This window comes from Babylonia areolata, chromosome 9 (assembly GCF_041734735.1).
Source record: "Babylonia areolata isolate BAREFJ2019XMU chromosome 9, ASM4173473v1, whole genome shotgun sequence".
NCBI lineage: Eukaryota > Metazoa > Mollusca > Gastropoda > Neogastropoda > Buccinidae > Babylonia > Babylonia areolata.
The window spans coordinates 41,800,674-41,821,453 of NC_134884.1; the positions used below are offsets into that span (position 1 = coordinate 41,800,674).

The 20,780-nt window shown below is 38.6% G+C and overlaps 1 protein-coding gene across 1 annotated transcript in view; it reads right to left on the reverse strand.

Moving 5' to 3' along the window:
• The window catches only part of LOC143285879 (RING finger and SPRY domain-containing protein 1-like), a 55,214-nt gene extending 36,095 nt beyond the window's left edge, over window positions 1-19,119 (reverse strand). The window contains exons 1-11 of the mRNA XM_076593322.1: window positions 19,007-19,119; window positions 14,588-15,272; window positions 13,769-13,934; window positions 13,039-13,165; window positions 12,350-12,408; window positions 9,587-9,653; window positions 8,058-8,198; window positions 7,459-7,469; window positions 6,128-6,232; window positions 5,041-5,184; window positions 3,062-3,173 (exon numbers count right to left, since the gene is read on the reverse strand). Coding sequence (XP_076449437.1) covers window positions 3,062-3,173; window positions 5,041-5,184; window positions 6,128-6,232; window positions 7,459-7,469; window positions 8,058-8,198; window positions 9,587-9,653; window positions 12,350-12,408; window positions 13,039-13,165; window positions 13,769-13,934; window positions 14,588-14,844 — 1,189 coding nt within the window. The 5' untranslated portion in view covers window positions 14,845-15,272; window positions 19,007-19,119. The remainder of the gene's footprint in view (window positions 1-3,061; window positions 3,174-5,040; window positions 5,185-6,127; window positions 6,233-7,458; window positions 7,470-8,057; window positions 8,199-9,586; window positions 9,654-12,349; window positions 12,409-13,038; window positions 13,166-13,768; window positions 13,935-14,587; window positions 15,273-19,006) is intronic.
• Between the last annotated feature and the right edge of the window lie 1,661 nt (window positions 19,120-20,780).

Consider the following 20,780-nt stretch of genomic DNA (forward strand, 5'->3'; position numbering starts at 1 on the left):
AGAGAGAGAGAGAGAGAGAGAGACAGACAGACAGACAGACAGACAGACAGAGAACTCAGAAGATATCACGCATTGTGCATATGACAGAGAGAGAAAGAGGGCAGAGAGAGAGATAACTCAGAATATCTAATGCAGTAGGCCATAATTATGCCCATGTCATGGAGATGAGGAAACATAAGACATAATGTGCCCAAACACAAACAGTAAACTTTGGTTAACGTTCCACAGAATATCAGCACACTTACAAATAAAAGCACAGATACGCATACAAACGACTGCTTGTGCACTCCATGTGCATGTACAAGAGTGACATGTCACACAAATGATTGAAAACTTAAGAACAGCTAGATTATAAATCCATCCTTCAATTCTTCAGTTTAGGAGGTCCTGAAATTAAAGCACATTTCGATTTGTCATAATTTGTTAATGTTAAGTTAACTGTTAACTCTCTCCATACGAACGGCGAAAGAGACGACGTTAACAGCGTTTCACCCCAATTACCATTATCAAAATATTGCAAGCGGAAGGCTCTTATACTGAAGAAGTCAATGTTGACAAAGAATACCACAATTCTGACGACGGAAGCTACAGGTTGGGTCATTCAGACACCCACTGGACACCCGAGGGGTCTGTGTAGAGGAGAAGAGAGGACTGGCCGTACTGAGTGAGTTAAGCAATTTTTTCCAAATACAAATGTCTCTTTTTAAAGCCTTGAACACATACCAAGCAAGCACTTTACAATGTTTACAACTAGCCATCAAAAGAGTCACATACAACACAGGATCAGAGAATTACATCATCAGCAAAAGGTCAGATAAGGATTTGCAAAATTTGCAAAATCTCCTCTGGAGACAATCTGACATCCTTTTTACTGGAAGTTTGTATGTTGTTAGTTAGCTCATTTATCAAAAAGGAGAATAAAACGGAACCACATTACTTCCCCTTGTTGACACCACTAGGACAGAGAAAAAGAGTCTGTAAGATCACTGCCAACTCTTACTCTTGCTTTAACAACATTGTACATGCTTCTTACTGCTTTATACATTGTAGCTGTTATACCATTTTGGTTGAAGCCCCTCAAAAGGCAGTTTCTATATGGTAAATAAAAGGCTTCTTTTTTTTTTTTTTAATCAGTAAATGCATTAGTAAAGCTTACAGTGGTGAATAAGATGCTTTTGTACAAGACCTAACAGAGTACAGATGTGATCAATATTACTGTAATTATTGTGAAATCCTGCTCAAGCTTCATTTATAATTGTACTGTAGGAATGTAGGACGACATTTATTCAAGATGTAACTATATATCTCACTGCACACATTTAACAGAAAAATTCCACTACAGTTGTCAGAACACCTGATGACCTTTTTATGGACTGTTTGTATCACACATCTGTCCATTCATCTTGGAAAATTCATGTCTAAAAATTTTTTAAAGTATTTTGTAAGAAATGTCATTACATGGGGATTTGAGTACTTAAAGAGAATTCATTAAACTGTTAGGTCAAAAAGAAAGAGAGAGAGAGAGGGGGGGGGGGGTAGAGGGTGAGAGTGCATGTGTGTGTGTGTGTGCGTGTGCTGTGTGCATTGATAATTTGTGTCTATGCGCACAGGTGATGGTGGTTAGGATTACATATGTATGTATTATGCCTTTTATGGAAATGTGTATGATCATGTGCAAATATCCATGCATACATACTTGTACAAATGACACTACTGATTGATTGATTGAATGAACATGTTTCATAGTATATATGTATACATGTATGTGTGTGTGGGTCAATGTGTGTGTGTGTGTGTGTGTGTGTGTGTAAAAGCAGTATGGTATTGTACATGCATGTTAAATAAAAACAATCTTGAGACTTGATTCAAATCTTAGGCAACTAGCCAAACGTTACCATGAAATAAAGCCATTTATTTCAAATTGTTCAGTAACTTCTTTTAAAATGCTTCTCCAACAAAAAGAAAGAAAAGAAAAGAAACATCACACTCACAGAAAAAAAATTCTTAAATACTCTTGACAACTGTACAGAAAAACAGGCAGATATTAAACCTATAAATTCCAATAAATGGAAGAGAGAGAGAGGAAAAAAAAAAGCACTCTGCAGAAGATGCACACACACATTAGGGAGGGGATTTGCAGACCAACTTTCGTCTGATGCAGACGCACTTTCATCTGATTTTCAAGGCGGTTTACCTGGTTATTTTTGGCAAGAAACGCATGTGCATGCACGTCTGTTTTTTCAGGTCACCGAAAGGCTAAAATTTTGTCATGGAAATTGCTATTCTGACAAAAGGATTTAGAACAGTTTGGTGGCTATTTTTGCAAGTTTACAAGATCAGGTTATATAATTACACCCATTATTTGCTTTAGTCTTCTATGTCTACTCTAAGCATGTTTCTTGCCACATCTCTGCCAGTTACGTATTTGAACTGACCCATTTATAAGCTCTGCCAAAAATCTGTCTGAACAATGGCAGTGCAAACTCAGAAAAGCCAGTTATAGTGGTGGGCTGCCCATGACATAATACGACCTACTTCTCACTCTGCTAGTGACAAAAGGTTCTCCACAAAGTGGGCCTGCAAACCCTCCTTAATGACAAAGAAGTGTTGTCGCTCAGTAACATAAATACACACACACAAGACATAACAGAAAAGAAATAGAAAAGTATAACTGGACTCCAGAAAACAACAACAGCACACACACACACACACACACACACAGAGTACAAATGCACATACAGGCATAATGACACACACATATATACACAGCCACATACACACACAAACACTGACACATAAAGACACATACACATAAAAAACACATACAAATGAAAAATAAACTGAGACACACAATACAAAAAGGGGACATACTGAACACCTCCAGAAAGCACACACACACACAAATAGATACATTATGAATGACAAAGTATTAAACCATTAAGAAATCTTCTCACACACACACACACACACACACACGTAGCACTGCACACTCTCTTAGTGAACAAATGTAAAATCGATAAACAACACACACATGACAGACAACATCTCAACAGACACTCACCAGGTTTCCAGCAGGGGTGTGTATGCGTCTCACTCTGTGCCTGATACCATATCAACTGGCGGCACCCATCATAGGCCATGGAGAATTCATCATCACCAATGCCACAACCATCCTGGAAAAAAAAAAGATTAAAAAAATCATAAAGGAAAACGAATAAGCAAACAAATGACAGCAGTGCATTAATTATATTAAATAACATAAATATAAAGCATATTATGTGTAACTATATTTTTGTTATAAAGGGAATACCTTTAGCAGTAAGATCTATATGACATTTCCATCATGCTGTTAGTCACACATGGAGGAACTCAACAGTGTCTTCAGTTCAATGCAGATGGTAACTATACTGGGTATCAATAGTTCAGAGTAGTTTTTCTTGTTAACAAGGTCTGATGAAAGCATTTTCATCTTAAACATAAACTTAAAAAAGAAAAGTAAAATAAAAAGGTTTTTTTTCTCTAAATGGTGCTTTATTAGTGTTGATAGCTGGTGGTCACACAATTTTCAATGGAAAAATAACCCTGATTTCAGACTGTGTTTCCATATTGGTTACCATTTTCCACTGTTGGTAACATGTCTGTGGCTTAAAAAACAATGCAACACACACAACACACACACAAATAACAACGACAACAAAAAAACAACAACATGCACACACAAAAGAACAGTATATTATCAGTCAATAAAACGTTACTATTAATACACGCAGTACATCCTGACTGGGCTAGTTTCGAATCATTTCCATACTGAAGTTTTCTTTGTTTTTCTTTTGTCATGTTTTTGTTTCTAGTTTTAAATATGCTGAATGAGTTGCTTCCCTTCCAACAAGTGTGTGCAAGAGACACCAAGAGAAATCGAAACACACCTGTACTTCTTGTATTACATAAGCTATCACTGATCCTTTCTCATGGTGAAGGCTAGATAGAAAAGAAAGCACCGAGTGGCACAACAGCAAACTGTTTACAATGCTTGACTTTCTATCTGATGGTTCTAGCCTTCAGTCAGTCACTGGTGAGATAAGGGTGGAGATTTTTTCTGATCTCCCAAGTCAACAAAAGTGCAAAAGACCTTACAGTGCTTAACCCCCCCCATCCATGTTTAAAACACATGCACAACATCAAAGACACCTGTTAATGATCCAGTAAACCACATCAGCGTCCAGTGTGTTTTGGAAGCATGAACATACTCAGCATGCACACCTCTAAAAATGAGAGAATGGCTGCCAACATGTTGGGGGGAAAATCAAAAAGTACTATGATACATGTAAATGAATATACAATTTACAGCTTACAAATGCAAAACATGAAAAAAAAACCCACTTTATTTGATCCAGTATGCCAGTAAATATGTTTCTGTGAAATGAAGGTACAATTTTGTAAAAGATTTTTTTTAAATACATGGCTGATAAATTTGCTGTCTTTAGTAACTAAACCAAACCAAAAAAATGTCTTCAATGAAGGTATATTTCACAGGTTTTCAAACAAAAAAAGAACATGAAAAGCGTACATGGTGGAAAAACTTGCAGTATCTTTTCAGCTGCATCTGATGTTAAATATAGCCCAAGCAACCACACAGGGCTATATCAGGGTTGAAAAAATTTAAATATTCGTCCAACTGAACCAAACAACAACAACAACAACAAAAACACCTGGAAAAAATATCTTGGTCATTTTTAAGTACATGAACCTTGGACATGCCTCTGACAATGACCATTTTGTCAGTTTTTCATCAAAGGATAAATAATTTACATCAAAAAAGATTATTAAAGAAAACTAACCTCAATGTAAACATAATTATACATAACAAACAAAATTTTATTATAACATGCACACAAAGCCCAAAATTGCCAACATGCACCTCACACCTACTGGGCGCAAAAGAGAATACGACAAAGCAAGAATGCCCAGTTATGAAGTCTGGAAAAAGACAAAAAAGGATTTTAAAAAACATTTAAAAAAAAACAAACAAAAAAAGCTCACATGGTTGAGGAACTTGCTGTCCTTGGTAGCCCAGCCAATCTGCATGACGCCATCAGTGATGATCAGCACCTCGTAGTACCACACGCCCGCGTCCACTTGGAATGTGCAGCGCACACTTTCAAACGAGGATGCGTCGCATCGAGCCTGCACAAGACATGTATGTGTTCACTGTGGTATCATTCTGCTTAATAGTGATGTTGCAAATTGTAGCAGGACAGGAATGTCAGACCCCTGCCGGAGTCTGCGCTAGTTGGGTCATGGATTGACAGCCTTCCAAATGCTGAGGAATATGTGTGTGTGTGTGTGTGTGTGTGTGTGTGTAAGCTTTAAACTACAAAGTAATAAAATAAATAAAACAAATAATTAAACCAAAGAATCAAAACAGAAATTAGAAAAAAGAAAAAAATACACAAAAGGCAAACAGATATACTGGAACTAAAAAAAAGGTTATAGGAATTTTGAGGATGAGGGATGGGAAAGAAACTGGATTACACCAACTCAATGAACAACAGGGACACACACACACACACACACACACACACACACACACACACACACACACATACACACTTTACATCTGGGAAACAGAGACGGAGAACAAAGAAAAGAAGAGAGAAAGTGTGACAGATGTGCCAAAGAAAAGAGGACAACGGGCAAGTAAGACAGAGAAGAAAGAAACAAAAGACAAAACCGGCACAATTCCCCTTCAACCTCTACCTCAATGATGGAAGCAAACAAGACATGATATGACACATTGGAACAGAAGAAAAAAAGAGGTCAAGACAGAAACAGGCACAAAAAAAAGGTGATGGAAAGGGCTGTAGCTTAGCGACGAAAGGGAAATAATTTTGATGACAACCCTAAGAGCAATGCACATGCATACAGTTCACCCTGTGAACTTCAAACCCTTTGTAGCTTATTCCCCTCCCACCCCCCACACACCCCATCCCCAAACCCTCCAAAAAAAAGTGAATTAAAAAACTGAAAAGAAAGAACAGGAAACCATCAAACAAATAAGAAAGAAGCAGATTAAAAGTGGACAGGTGGGTAAAACAAAAACAAACACAAAAAAAGGAGAAAAAAGTACCTGCATGCCATCCGCAGAGATCTTGAGATATTCACTGACATCATTACTGTTCAACATTACGTTCACCCCAGACAAGTCTAGCTGCTCATAAGTGTAGGGTCGACCCTGAAAAATAAATTCAGCAAAACGTTTAGAAATACGGACACTGTGCAAATACCATGTCCACAATTCAAAAAACAATGCCAAACACAAATCCACACACAAAACCGAAACCATAACAACAGACCTGTTGGCATTTGCAAGTTATAAATCTTTTCAGCAGGAAAATAAACATATAGTCTGTCATATCTCACAAACATTGGGTTGTGCACAAGAAAGGAAATTTTCGTCGGATAGTAGTTTGCACAGGCAGGAATGTCAGACCCCTGCCGGAGTCTGCACTAGTTGGGTCACGGTTAAGTATGTGTAATTAAAACATTTTCTTCAGGAATTTTGAAATCACTGGAGAATTATCAACATGGTTGTGTCCACGCACAAAGAAAAAAGAGTGCAAACTGGTTTGATACAGCCAGTCTACTAATCACACACACAACTAGTGAACTTAAAACATTCATGTTCACTCTCTGGGGAGCAGGGGATTGGAATCTGCTTCTCTTGAAATTTTTATATATTTCGTTTTATTCAGCTTTACTACCAGATGTTGGTCCCACATGAATCAGTCAAAACAGTCTTGGCAGGTGAGCACAAAAACAACAATACTTTGTGATGAACATGCGTCTTCACAAACGATGGTTACACAAACAGCTGCTGTGGCAAAGTGGTTAGCACCATGGACTGACAACTTGGGGTACCCAGGTCTGAGGCCCATCAGAGATGGGTTTTTTCACCACATAGCCTACTCCTAATAGAGATGAGGTGTGCTGTGGGCTCAAAAAGTGATTGGGACCACACAGATGAGGGTCATCCACTTCACCGGTGCATCTTTGGGAGCACCAACACTGCAGGCGTCTGTATTTCTCAGGCCTGGTAGATACCAGGATACATTATGGGAGTACAGCCTTGTCAAATAGTCCCAAACCTAAACATACTCTCATAGCAGCACTTTCATCACCCCAACCATACTCATCAAAAAACATATGGAAAGCAAAATGTCCCAAACTCTGGGGTATAAAAAAATGTATGGTTACATTTATGAACACAAACAATGAAAAATAACAGTGAGGGCAGGCACCTCTGTGTCTCTGCTAGAAATAAACTTTACCTCCACAAATTATGCTGAATACCACAGTTAACTCCATTACGTATCTTTTTTATAAAAAATATAAATCGAGAAAAAAGATCAATATATACACAGATAGATAGAAAGACACAGTCTGGAATCAAATACTTACTTCCATAACAACTGGAGACAGTGAGTAAAACAAGGCCAGGATCGTTCATGAAACAGAAACAAAGCAATGCAGTTCAACACCTAGCAAAGCAGTTCAACACCGATCATTATCTGACATCTGCTTGTGAAACAGAGACACATTCAAAGGTACACAAATCATTACAATTTTATTTTAAAGCTTAATGCCCAGACTCAGGTACATCAAACAACATAGGCATGTGAGAAGGAGAGAGCAAAAACAAGTTACCAATGGTTCTGCTTATGTTATTGACAGTCAATGGTGTTTATTTTCCTTTGATTAATTTGGAGTTTCAAAATGGAACTCGTACTTTACTTCCAATATTCTAGACAACAGCATAGCACAAGTTATCAAAGACACAAAAAAGATAACACGTTAACACTGATACCAAAATAACTATTTGAGATTATACAGGACCAAAAAAAAAAAAAAACCCAAACCAAAACATAAAAAAAACAGAACACAGATGTTCCAGACACACAAAAGATAATGTACACAAGTCATCAAAGACACAAAAAAGATAATAGATCAACAGAAACTAACATACAAAACTGTCTCAACACAGCTCTGACTCTACATACACAAGTTATCCAGGCACCAGCATGCACAGAAGCCCACTTCCCGCTTGGTAAAGTTGGAGCTGTCTGCCCACTCCTGTAGAGTGATCAGTGGGTGAGCTGGCAACTTCTGCAGGGACTGTGATATCGTCACTTTGTTCTCACCTGCACACACACACACACACACACACACACACATACACACACAGCTTACACTTACATGTCTGACAAAATCATTGGACGTAAAAATTAGAATATCTTAACCACCTGACTACGCTGTTGACGTACGTTGTACATCAACATACACTGCTTTCTGTTTCGCTCAGCATTACTAAAAAGTTATCTGCTCCACAAGAAGAAATCACCCCTTTGATCTTCGTGGGTGTGTCGGATGGTGGTGAAGTGTGTGTTCACTTTAACTTGTTCTCTCTCTGTCTCTTTATTGTTTGTCTCTCTGTGTGAATGAGTTTGTTGTGAACAAACTGACGGGTTTATCATGTTCTGAACAAGTGTGTGTGTGTGTGTGTGTGTGTGTGTGTGTGTATTTGATGTGTGCAAGTTGCACTGTATAAAGATTATCATTTCGGACAGACTGATAGTAGAAATGCAGCAAAGTGAAACAAACTGTTTTTAAAAATATTGTCTTAACATTTTGGGAAATATGACTAAACTAATATTACAAACATGATTTTTCCTTTTTTTCTGGAAATCTTCCCAGGATAAGCCAAGCAAAATGGGTCAGCAGTGAAAGGATTAATAAAGGATAAAAGTTCAAGAATTTTCAACAAATGATCTGTGTCAATATGCATGAAACTGAAAGTAAAGCCTCAATTGTCATTTGAGGAAACAACTTCCTATCTTGTATTTCACTGAAGCACTGTTCTATTATTTGTGAATGCAGTAAGGTTAAAGGTCACTTTCTGTCCCATTAATGCCTACCTCATGCTTTGGTGTGTCTGAAAACATATCTGTGTGCATGTTCCCACATCGTTATATAATCCTGGCAAAAATGCAGATTACACTACAACATAATGTAATGGGGTTTTGTGCAAATACAAGTGGATGAGAGTGACTGATTTTTGTAACACTGAAAAGTTTGTGGCCAGGTTCCAGGAAGTGTTTCACCAAAAGTATGAGTCTTAACTCTTTCCATACGAACGGCGAAAGAGACGACGTTAACAGCGTTTCACCCCAATTACCATCATCAAAATATTGCAAGCGGAAGGCTCTTACACTGAAGACGTGCATGTTGACAAAGAATACCACAATTCTGACGACGGAAGCTAAAGGTTGGGTCATTCAGACACCCACTGGACATCCGAGGGATCTGTGTAGAGGAGAAGAGAGGACTAGCCGTACTGAGTGAGTTAATACCAATACAAAAATAAAATAAAGGCAAATTCTTTTTCTTAGTTTGTCAAAATGCCAATATGGAAATACATATATTTTGGAAATATTCACACTCATAGAAGCAGTAGCATGCTCATGCTTTTCATTTCTGTATGTCGAGAAAAACAAAATGTAACAAAGGCTGATACAAACATTGTACTCACTTGTTTTTGCAAACTTCTCCAAAGCAATCATGGAATGCAATATGACTACAGGATGATTATTCCGACCCTGCAAAACAGAGAACATTAAACATGCAGTATTTTGTGGAAAAACAAACATAAACACACATGCCGTCACAATGCAAACTCAAAGATAGATTACAACAGTTTTGAAACATGCATGCATTATCACACGTGAATCATAATAATAAGAATAATAATGGATACTTATATAGCACACTATCCAGAAATCTGCTCTAGGTGCTTTACAAAAACGCTTTTGATAACATAAAACATTATATCTATGTTACATACACACACCAAAATGTGACCACACGCACGCACGCACGCACGCACACACACACACTGCATACATACATTTTAACATACATGTGTATCTAACAGCTACCCTAACACATATGCACACATAGGCAGGCACAAACTTACATAAACACACGCACACACAATACACATTCATATACATGCATGTAGTTGTGGACCTGCCACAACTGAACTTATTGCTGAGGGAAAAGGTGAGTTTTGAGACGAGATTTAAAAGATGCGAGGGAATCATGTCTTAAAGGTTTAAAATAATAGGTAATAAAGATGTATATAAAATTAATATATCAACAGTAACAAAGAAACTGGATGAACTTCAAACACACAGTCCCATGCTTGCCAGTATTTTCTCCCCTTCCACTAGCATTTAGTGCAGGTATAAGAACCCATGGCGACCAAAGGTATTTCCCTGGCAAAATTCAGTAGCAAAATGCACTTTGATTGGAAAACAAATATACTTGCAGGCAGAAAAAAAAGAATGGCACTGACATACTCTCCCTGGGAAATTGCAGAGATAAATCTGTTGTGACACAATATAAAACAGACAAAATCATAAATACAAACAAATATACAAAGTAGGAAAGTATATATTTTTGTTGAAATGGCAATATACATTGGTAAAACAATTCATGGGCATGTCTGCAGATGCAAAAAACAACAAAACAAAACAAAAAAACACACTCACTAACACGCAAGTGCCATCATCATTCACTTCAAAGTTACATAGTGTAGTGATATACAGTTGCACCAGTCGGAACCCTTAACACATAATAAAACACACAGGATTTTGCTGACTGTTGTGTCAGTGAGGAGGTCAATTACCACTTAACATTTCAGTTAATGCTGTCAATTTCTGGCTTTTTTGGTGTCACCTTGACTGCATTATTGCACAGTTGACAGGACATCAAATCAAACCCAGCTCTCAACACTTCTCAAAGCAGCCATGTCAATCGACCTCTTCCCTCCTGTCAATCAACCTCGCTGCTCAACCACACTTCAGCCAATCATGTGCCACCATATATCTAAATAGCCGAGCACATGGTCTGCGCCAGCTTGGCTTAGATTAGTGGGTCCTGGCAAGCTTTCTGGCTTGGCTGAGAAAGCAGTACATGGAAGGCTGGCACATGGCAGAAAAAATGATAAAATTCACATTGTTGTAATGGTCAGTGCAAAGTTTGACCAGTCTCCACTGGTGTGTGGCCTCCTGGCGACCTAACATCGATGGTTCCCTGCGAACTGCCGACGCTAGAACTGTCACGGACGAACCCGGGTGTGGCCATGTATGGGGGAATCTAAATGAGCGGCGTGGGAGTAATGCCACTGAAACGGTGCAGATGATGGGGCAACAAAAAAACAAAACAAAAAAAAGTTTGACCAGTCTTATTTTCTTTCCATTTTCAAAAAACAAGGCCAGAAGACTCTAAAATGTGCATAAAAGCATGCGGCCAACTCGAAGATGAGCTGAAGCCAGACACCATTTTCTCCTCGCTATCTAGGCAGAGGGGCGGTGCTTCGCACCTGAAGAGGAGAGGTCTATTACACCAGTAACTTGAAACTGCTCTCTGCAAAGCACTGCTGTTCATTTGTCTCCACTCCTTATTTTTGTACTTCTGTACTCTTCCCACTTATCAATCCAAGTCGGTGCTTCAGCGTTAGAAATTCCCTGATAACGTTTAGTTGGTCTTGGGGATGAGTAGATAAAAAAAAAGAAAAAAAGAATGAACCCCCACCTCCCCCATCAAATTTCTACTTGCTCTCCCAAAATAAAGAGATGGTTAATAAAAGTAACAGCTGGTAGTACAATGACAAAACAGAAGTGTAGTTCAAGCAGTATGTCTAACACTAGTAACAGAAAAAAAAGAGGATGTAATTACACAAAACATGGTCTACATGATGAAATATTTCAAGGCCAAAGTTGATTGTAAAGTGCCACTGATGGCATGCTCTGCACAAGTGATGCTTGCCTGAGAGGGAAAAATAAAGGGAAAGTTTTATTTCTAAAACACACCTTGTCTCGGTTTGACTACACTCTGCTGCGGCTCTTTCAGAGAAAACTAAGTGTAGGTGCTGTGAAGGTGGGGACAGGGAGTGGGAGAGTGGAGGTGGCTAAATAAAAAAGGATGAGGGGAAGTGCGACTGGTCTACAATATAGCTGACTGCTCAGTCACCCTTTCACTGACACAGTCAAACACTGGTTGCCCCACAGACAAGCGGAGAGAGCATTTCCACTCATCTGCCAGAAGATTTTGTTGTCCCTGACAGTCGGATGGGTGGGTATTTTTCAAGCCCTGTGCTTATTATTCTATCCTGTGTGACTCAACGCCTCATGGCCAGATATCCTGAAATCATCTCTCACACCATCTGCTCATACTACACATACACACACACACACACACGCACAATTACAGACCAATACCACATACTTACCAAATGACTAAGAAGAAAATGAAGGATGTCTGAAGACATTAATGAGACACTGTTTGGTCCTGTAACCAGAAATTAGAAAACATCAAAGTCTGAAATAAATCAAAACAAACCAGAAAAAACAAATACTTTGCCCATTTTCAGTACACACTGTCTGGACAGTTAATTTACTTATCCCATGCTTTTTGTCCACATAACTTTTATTACTGCGAACTGGTAATTTTGCACACTCTCAATAAGCAAATCAATGTAGTCAGTGCATTATCTGAAATCTTATAGAAGTCTCTGACTGTAACAAATTATATCATATAAACTAAAATAAATGAAACTGCAACTCAAACACAACCCCTGCAGAAGGGACATCATCCAAAGGGACATGATCCAGAAGGCTATGCCAGGTTTAGAAGTGTCAACAGCTGGCCAAAAACTCATTTTGAGAACAGTAGATGAAGAGACTATCAATGAATTAAATGAAAAGATACCTTCTAAATGGCTGTTACAGACACATACTCTCTAGTCTAAGACCTAGTTTGGCACACACACATAGCGCATGCACACACACATACAGAGAAAACAAAGCACCTTAAAACACAAGAATAAAAGCTACTGTTGTTCAAACCAACTCTTGTCTCATATGGTCACACACACTCTCTCTTTCTCTCTCTCTCTCTCAAATACACATATCAACATACCGGCCATTTTTTCAGCCAAACAGCCCAACACCACACAGATGTTACGCTGCTGACAGGGTTTGCTGTAGTTCCTTGTTGAATCCACCTGAGATAAGTTAAGGTGCCTGCGGAGTTCCATCAAGGCTTCCTGCAAATTCAACTGGGACATGAACCATTTGTAATAAAAAGTAAATAGAGATTTTTCTCTTAGACAACACAAAAAAGGTCAGCCAGTCACTTAAAAAAAGGGGAGAAATCTCCAAAATACCAAAAATTAATCCATATACCGCAGAAGTACTCTCATCCATGTGACTGTATGGACAAAGTGAGAAAGACATCCATGCAGTGAAAAAAAAAGCCCCAAGCATTATTTTCAAGAGATCTGTCACAAAGACAAAAAGCACATAACACCAACTGCCATGGCAAAGTGGTTAGCATCACATACAGATAACTGGAAGGACGTCTGTATCTCTGAGCACAGTTGACACCAGGATATATTATGAGAGTTAAGCCTTGTCAAGTTATCCCAATTCTGAAGTGACCCCCACAGCAGCATCTTCATTCACCTTCACCTTCACCTCTCCCGTAGTCTGGGTTCAGACCGTTGGGGCACCGCTGCTGACCTGGCCACCACCCCTCTCCACTCTTCACGGTTTTCTGATTTCCTCAGGGCGTCACCGAGCGTCAAGCCTGTCCAACGCATCTTCATTACTCCCCACAAAAGAAAAAAAGAAACACCACCGTCACCTACCCTGGTGGGCAAAGGGCACTCGTCCAGAAGCAGAGCGATGACAGCGGGGCCAAGCGGGTCCTCCAGAGGGATGACACGGATCAGGGACTTGACCACATTCAGCCAGCCTGTGTCGCAGTCTGCCACCTTGTGCAGTATCACCATGGCCAGAGGGGGCTCCTGGTCACTGCAACCGCAGGCACTCCTCGTCAACAATTCACATCCTTCTTCTTACTTGGTTTATTGTCTATTCACTACAAGATGATTTAAAACGGCAATGTTTTTTTCACATTTACCGTCTTTCTCTACTGCCGCATATTGTCATATCTTCTGAGAGGACACAGGATTGTCTCAATTGTTTAGGTGGTCAGGCCAAAAAAGCTCACATCCTGCAATCAAATGTCCAATAAATACATTCTGCCTTATATTCAATTAAACTTTGTTAAAGTGTAATCTGGGATGCCAAAGGACTGGAAGAAGAGAACAAACCCATCCACCTATCACTGCACATGCATGCTCTCAACATCCTGTTTTGGCAGCCTGCCCCTTGAACTGAATGTGACATGAACAAGAACAAAGTAAACATAAACACTGACACCCAGAGCCATATATACAACAACAAAAAACTGAGGAGGAAGGGAGACCTTTACCTAAACATGTGAGCCAATATATATATATGTATGCTTATCTAAAGTAATTTCAGGGGGTGGGGGTGAACATCCTTATCAATTACATACTGTGAATTGTACTTTGACATGCACATTTGCATTGAAACACACAGGTACATGCCAGCATAAATATATGGATACAAGCACACACACAAGAAGATTAATCACTCACTTGTCAACCAATGTTCTGATCAGTGACAACGTCTCCAACACCAGCTTGTCAATGTCTTTCTCCTTGGGCTCTCGATTCCTCCGAGAGCCTGAGCCATGCCTGTGGCGCTCCGTGTGGGACGAATGTCCGTTGGCACTGTGCTGTCTGTGGGTGGAGTGATGGCCTGGAGGGGGGGCAGGCTCCGGCTCCACCCCAATAGGATTGGCCGAGACGATGGGAGACTCCTGACTCTTGTCCACACACAAGCAGGAACCCATCGTGATGGCGAAGAGGTGTGTATCTCAAGAACGCTTCACTTGTCTTAAGATGATGAGGAATGTTTTGCAGCAAGGCTGCGGCAGAGGGGCAACAGAATCAAGTCGCTCACTATAAACATCATGTCAGCCTTCTTTTTCGTTTCCACTGTTCTAATGATTATGAAGGAAGACTGTGCCACTTAGCGTTAGTGCTGTGACACAGTCCACTGTTTTGCAGGACACATACCACAACAGCTGAAGATGAGGACTACACGTCGTGTCTTGAAGAAGACACCTAATCCTGCAGCACCTCTGTGGCACACACTGATTCCATGTTTATCTGATGTGGGCAGAGAATGAAGACAGGGACACAATTCTTGGTTCAGCAAAACACATCAAGGGTCTTCATGAATACCTGGCATGAAGAATCATCCTACAACAGCCCATTCCTGCACAAACATAAATGTTATTCTTTAATTCACATAAATCTTCACATCACTTTCATACTTAATTGCTGTACACAATCTAACGACAAAAAAACACAAAAAACACAACAAACAAACAGCAGAGACAGACAGAGAATATCACTTTTTTTTTTTTTTTTAAACAGTTTCGGACTCTGCCACTTAATCTTGTCAATGTTTTGTTTTATTCGAGCTTCTGGTTCTGTCTAGTGACCTTGTCGGGTTGACTGAACTGTCAGACTGGTTTCACTCTCACTCGAGTCTCTGGCAACTTTGGCCTGGTGTCATGTGGAGCAAGTACCTGTGGCACAAGTTAAGCCATTCAAATATACCCTAAATCTCTGCTCAGTAATGGCCTCTTTTCCATGACTTTTGAGGCATCTGTCACTTCTCTGAATAAAGAATGAATGTAACCACAGATATATTCATCTGTCCTTTAAAAAATATATATACAATCAAATATAAATTGAAAAGACTTACAAGTGCCAGTTTTCTTGTATCAAATTTGTTTCCAAAGAGTAGTAATGCTAACAAGAAAAAGAAGGATTCACTGGCTCAGTCTTGGGAAACTGAAAATAACAGACTGAGTTCATGACTCTTCGTGAAGGTGGTGTGAAGAGACAACTGACTGACTGGTCAGAGTGAAATCAAAGTCAAAGAATGAAGTGGATTTCGACATTCTATTGTAAGTTTCAAACACAACACAGCTACACTTTTATAAGATAACCCTGATTACATGAGAAAGTCATTTAAATATAGTATACCAACCTCTTGCGGGTATCTATCAGCTATCACAGCCAATGTCAATACAGAATCCAAACCTCTTAACATATCAAGTTGTTAATGTCAAGAAGTCCTTGTGGTCAATGTGAATATCCATGGATATTTATAACACTTCTTGTGGGCATCTTTTGGCTATCATGGTCAACATCAGTATATACCGTATCACTCAGCTATTGGTATTATGGTCAGTGTCAATATATTCAAGGATCCAACACTCATCTGGACCATGTCTTTCAGTTGTCATGGTCATTATCACTTATACCTGGGATCCAACAACTTCTGAGCAACTCTCAGCTACCATGTCGTGTGTCTGACATGTCACCCTGAGTATACCCTGTGGCACCATAGAACCGAAAGGAAAGATAAAAAGATTGTCTTGATAAAAAGTTATTTCTATTTCACAGCTGTGGCAGGTCAAAGATCATCAATTACTAGTGTCTACTGAAATAAAACATCTTGGTGAAGTAATATTTCATCTATTGCATATATCTTAATATAGTATACATCAATAATGAATAGATCTAATCCAATATGAATATGTCAGTAATTTTTTCAAGTTTTGAAATTCTCACTCAAATACATGACTTGGCATTCATTGTCACATGATGATGGTAGCTAATACTCTCAACAAATCTTATCACCACCAAACTGACATTTGTCACGCCAAGCGGCTAACCCAGACCACAGAAATGATCAGACAAAATGTTTAACCAGCATTCCTGCAGAAAATGGTCAGATAATGGATTGTGTATAATTGTATTCCTGTCTCATCTTAAAGCACTGAAATACATTATGGCTGAAGAAATCCTGACCAAGAACATTAAATTCAATGAAAAAACAAAAATGATATAATCATACAGGAATCGAAAAGATCTTGCCTTCTAAGTATTACACTGTAATTTATACAATATGCTATCATTCTACTCTCATGTAACACTTCTAAAACTTTACAAGTCACATTGTTTGGTGTGCAAGAAAATAATGGTAATCAAGATAGTTCAAAGAAGATCAATATAGCTTGCTAAAGGAATGAGTAACCTATTCTTTAAAACAAAAGGCAGAAGATTACCCATTTAATGGAGATTTATTCATGATAGAAATTTCAAAAATTTTGAAGGCGAAAAAATGTAATAAGTAACGATTTTCATGTTGACCAAATGTTATAGAACTGAAAAAGAAAAGGGGCTTCAGCTTCAACCATCTCTTATAATCATCAGCGTATCAGTTAGACATTAATGAATGAAAATATTTTTTTCAAAGGGGACTATCTACTGATGTAACTGTTAATTTATTTTTTAAAGCAAATAATTTTTCATTTTCTTCCATGCATAACTGACAACAAAGAGAACAGAGAGGGAAACAGGTAGAAAGAAAAGGAGAGAGTGGAGAAATGGGGGTTGGAGAAACATACAGATATATCTTGCAAGAGTAATCAGCAAAACATGATAATAAAAAAAACTGTCCATCGAGTACACATTTAAACTACGTATAACTACAAGTTGCTCTTGCCATAATCAGTCAAAGAACACATGAAAAACAAGAAGAATACAGGAGTAAAAAAAGAATGTCAAAATACATCACACACACACACACACACACACTGCTCCTAAAGACGAGTGAAGAAGATAGAGAGATCAGATTCAGAATATCCTAAAGAACCAAATATTCATATGGGAAGAATGAAGATGAAAATTAAAAAGATCAGGTGAAAGGAAGACTAAAGACTCCATTCCATGAATGGCAACAAGATCCTAAAAAGTGAGACAAAACACTGAAAGGAAAGGAGGATAAAAAACAGAATGGTGAAGGACAGCAAAAATGAACAAGACGCCTATTAACACTATAAGAAACAACTTCAATCACAAAAATCAAAAAGCATAGGTTGAGTTTAACTTCTAATGAACATTATCAGTAAGCTTAGGTTGGGTTTAATTTCTAAGGATCATTCTTTCCATTCACTGCCCAGTTCATCTCCCACACAAAACTTACAATTTTAAAATTTGGATATATACATACATACATATATATATATATATATATATATATATATATATATATATATATATATATATATACATACATACATATATATTCACTCCCTGTTCATTTTAAAGTTACACCATACTTATGCGCAGAAAATTATTCTTGAACACAATCCAAAATAGTGAGAGAAAAATGTTTGATATGGATGATCACTTAGTAACTGTCCTGTAGATCTATACAACTGCATCCCATAAAGTAACTGAAGGCAACTGCATGTGTTGGTTTGGACTTCAGTGGATCACAAGGCCTGAGTTTTGACAGCTGGTCCACAAACTGCTACTACCATTACTACCGAATTGCATTTGACTGTCATGCATTTCAATTTCAGAAAGAATCATTAATATCATGCGTTCTATCACCTAATCATGATTGATTCGATTTGATTGATTTGAGCAACATTAAGGAGGAAGAGGCCTTGGGCTAAGCCTTCGTGTGAACAAGATACAGGAACAAAAATATTTTTTCAATGCTTACAACTTCTGTCACACTCTTTCTTTCACAAGCCCAGTGTTTGACATGGCAACACCACTGAACCCAGTTTCATTACTTCACTCAGATGTGTATCTCAGATGGCACTGCCCATCACTGCGCATAATTTCAGTAAGTTTTCTATTGATATATTTTCTCAATTTTCCAGCGACTACTTTTACCATTTGTGGGAAATGGCTCTCGAACAAATAACATGATATATAGCAGCAACTCCCCTGGTATTATCAAATTTTATACTGAATATGGGCCTGCAATCGTCATGATGGACAGTGCCGAAGACGAAAACGGATGACCAAAAACAGATTTATTTTGTATTATTAATAAAACTAGTAACCAAGAAAGGCGTAAAAAAATACGCCAGTCGAGAACATATCGTGTCAGTGATACGACATTAAATGACAAACCTGAAGCCTTCATCACGAATATCAAAATGATCCAACAGCTGATCTTGTATTTGTTGTGATTTCGATGCTGCGGTTTCTCTACCTGTCTGTCTAGCAGCCGACATGTATTCCGCCATTGCGGCATAAGCATCATGGGTAGCTCATGAAAGTCAGCATAATTACCTAACCATTACAGATAACATATTTGCTTTATGGTGAAATAGCAGTTGGGGAAAAAAGAGGCAACAATTATCTGTTTAATATATAACTGTTGTTTCTATTTCCAACATTTCTTTTCTTTCCTTGACGGCCAGCAGCAAACTGAAAGGGACAAGATCAAAGGCAGACATGCGCGTTTCGCTTGTCATTTTTTCACAGCTGCGGTTCCGGTTCAGTGTTGTTTGGCATTGTAATTTGTGTTAAAATTTCAGTACAAGAGGAAAGGAGATTGAGGACGTGAAAATATTTTTGCAGATGCGATGACTGAATCGTGACGATCTGTTTAGTCAATAATACAGAAGTCAACGCGAACCGGAAAAACAACAAAACCCACACCATGATTGAAGACGAGGGAACACACAAATCAAAACATTCCGGCTTATTTTGACCCAGAGATCTTCCGAAGATTTTACATGACACTTAAACGAAATGAGCAAACACTTAGAGAGAATCGGCTATTCTGCTGTTTCGATGTCGGGTGTCTTGGTTTCAAAGAGGAAAAGATTTTTATATCGTTCAACCAAAGAATCTTCACAATGATGAAGGGAAAAGAAGATTACAACCACGATAGTTGTCATTGGATACAAGCTATTTATGACACCTTCACGAGTTTTGGCAAAGTTGGTACAAAGCTTTTACTGTATCGAGAACAGGTGGCGTATAAACACATTCATGTCCACCTGAAACAAACAAAAATTTACAAATATTAAAGTCGATTTGATAACTGCTGGGCTGTGTGGCTCATCAAGAAAAGTGATGGAATCATTGAGAGACTGAAAGATGGAACTGCTGTTGACTGCATCTTTTCAGCTTGAGTCCACTTCTCTCTCTCTCTCTCTCTCTCTCTCTCTCTCTCTCCAATCATTGAGACGGACTGAAAGATGGAACTGCTGTTGACTGCATCTTTTCAGCTTGAGTCCACTTTCTCTCTCTCTCTCTCTCTCTCTCTCTCCAAATACACGGTCAAAGACTCGAGTAAAGCCTGGTCGGATTGCTAAATCAGAAAAAAAACGTATCACAGACCACCTTGAATGGAAGAACACATGCACACGCACGCACGCACGCACACACACACACACACACATGCAAACACTACACTACTCTACATCACACTACACACACACACTCACACACACTTGTACCAACAGGCACGCGCAGCACACATACGCAAATAAATTAATATACACTACACACACACAAATACACACACACACACACTCCACGTGACATGCTCCATCAGTCACACACACACACACACACACACAGATTGTGTGTGTGTGAGCATACATGTGCCTGTATGTGTGTGCGGCGTGTCAGTATGGAAGCACATGAACGTGTATGCGTGTGTTTGAGCGTCCGAACTTGTAAATGTCTGTGTAAAAGCTCATTAGTGACCTTATAAGGGGAGGAAACTGTGTGACTAAAACATACTGTAATTATCTTTTCTTGAATGCAAAAATATTAAGAAAATATCCAGTTTTGGAAAGTTTCTAACATATATTATCATTAAATCAATAATCAAAAAGTTGTAGAAACTTTGTTCTGTAAAAATCTTTGCAAATAATGTATATTATTT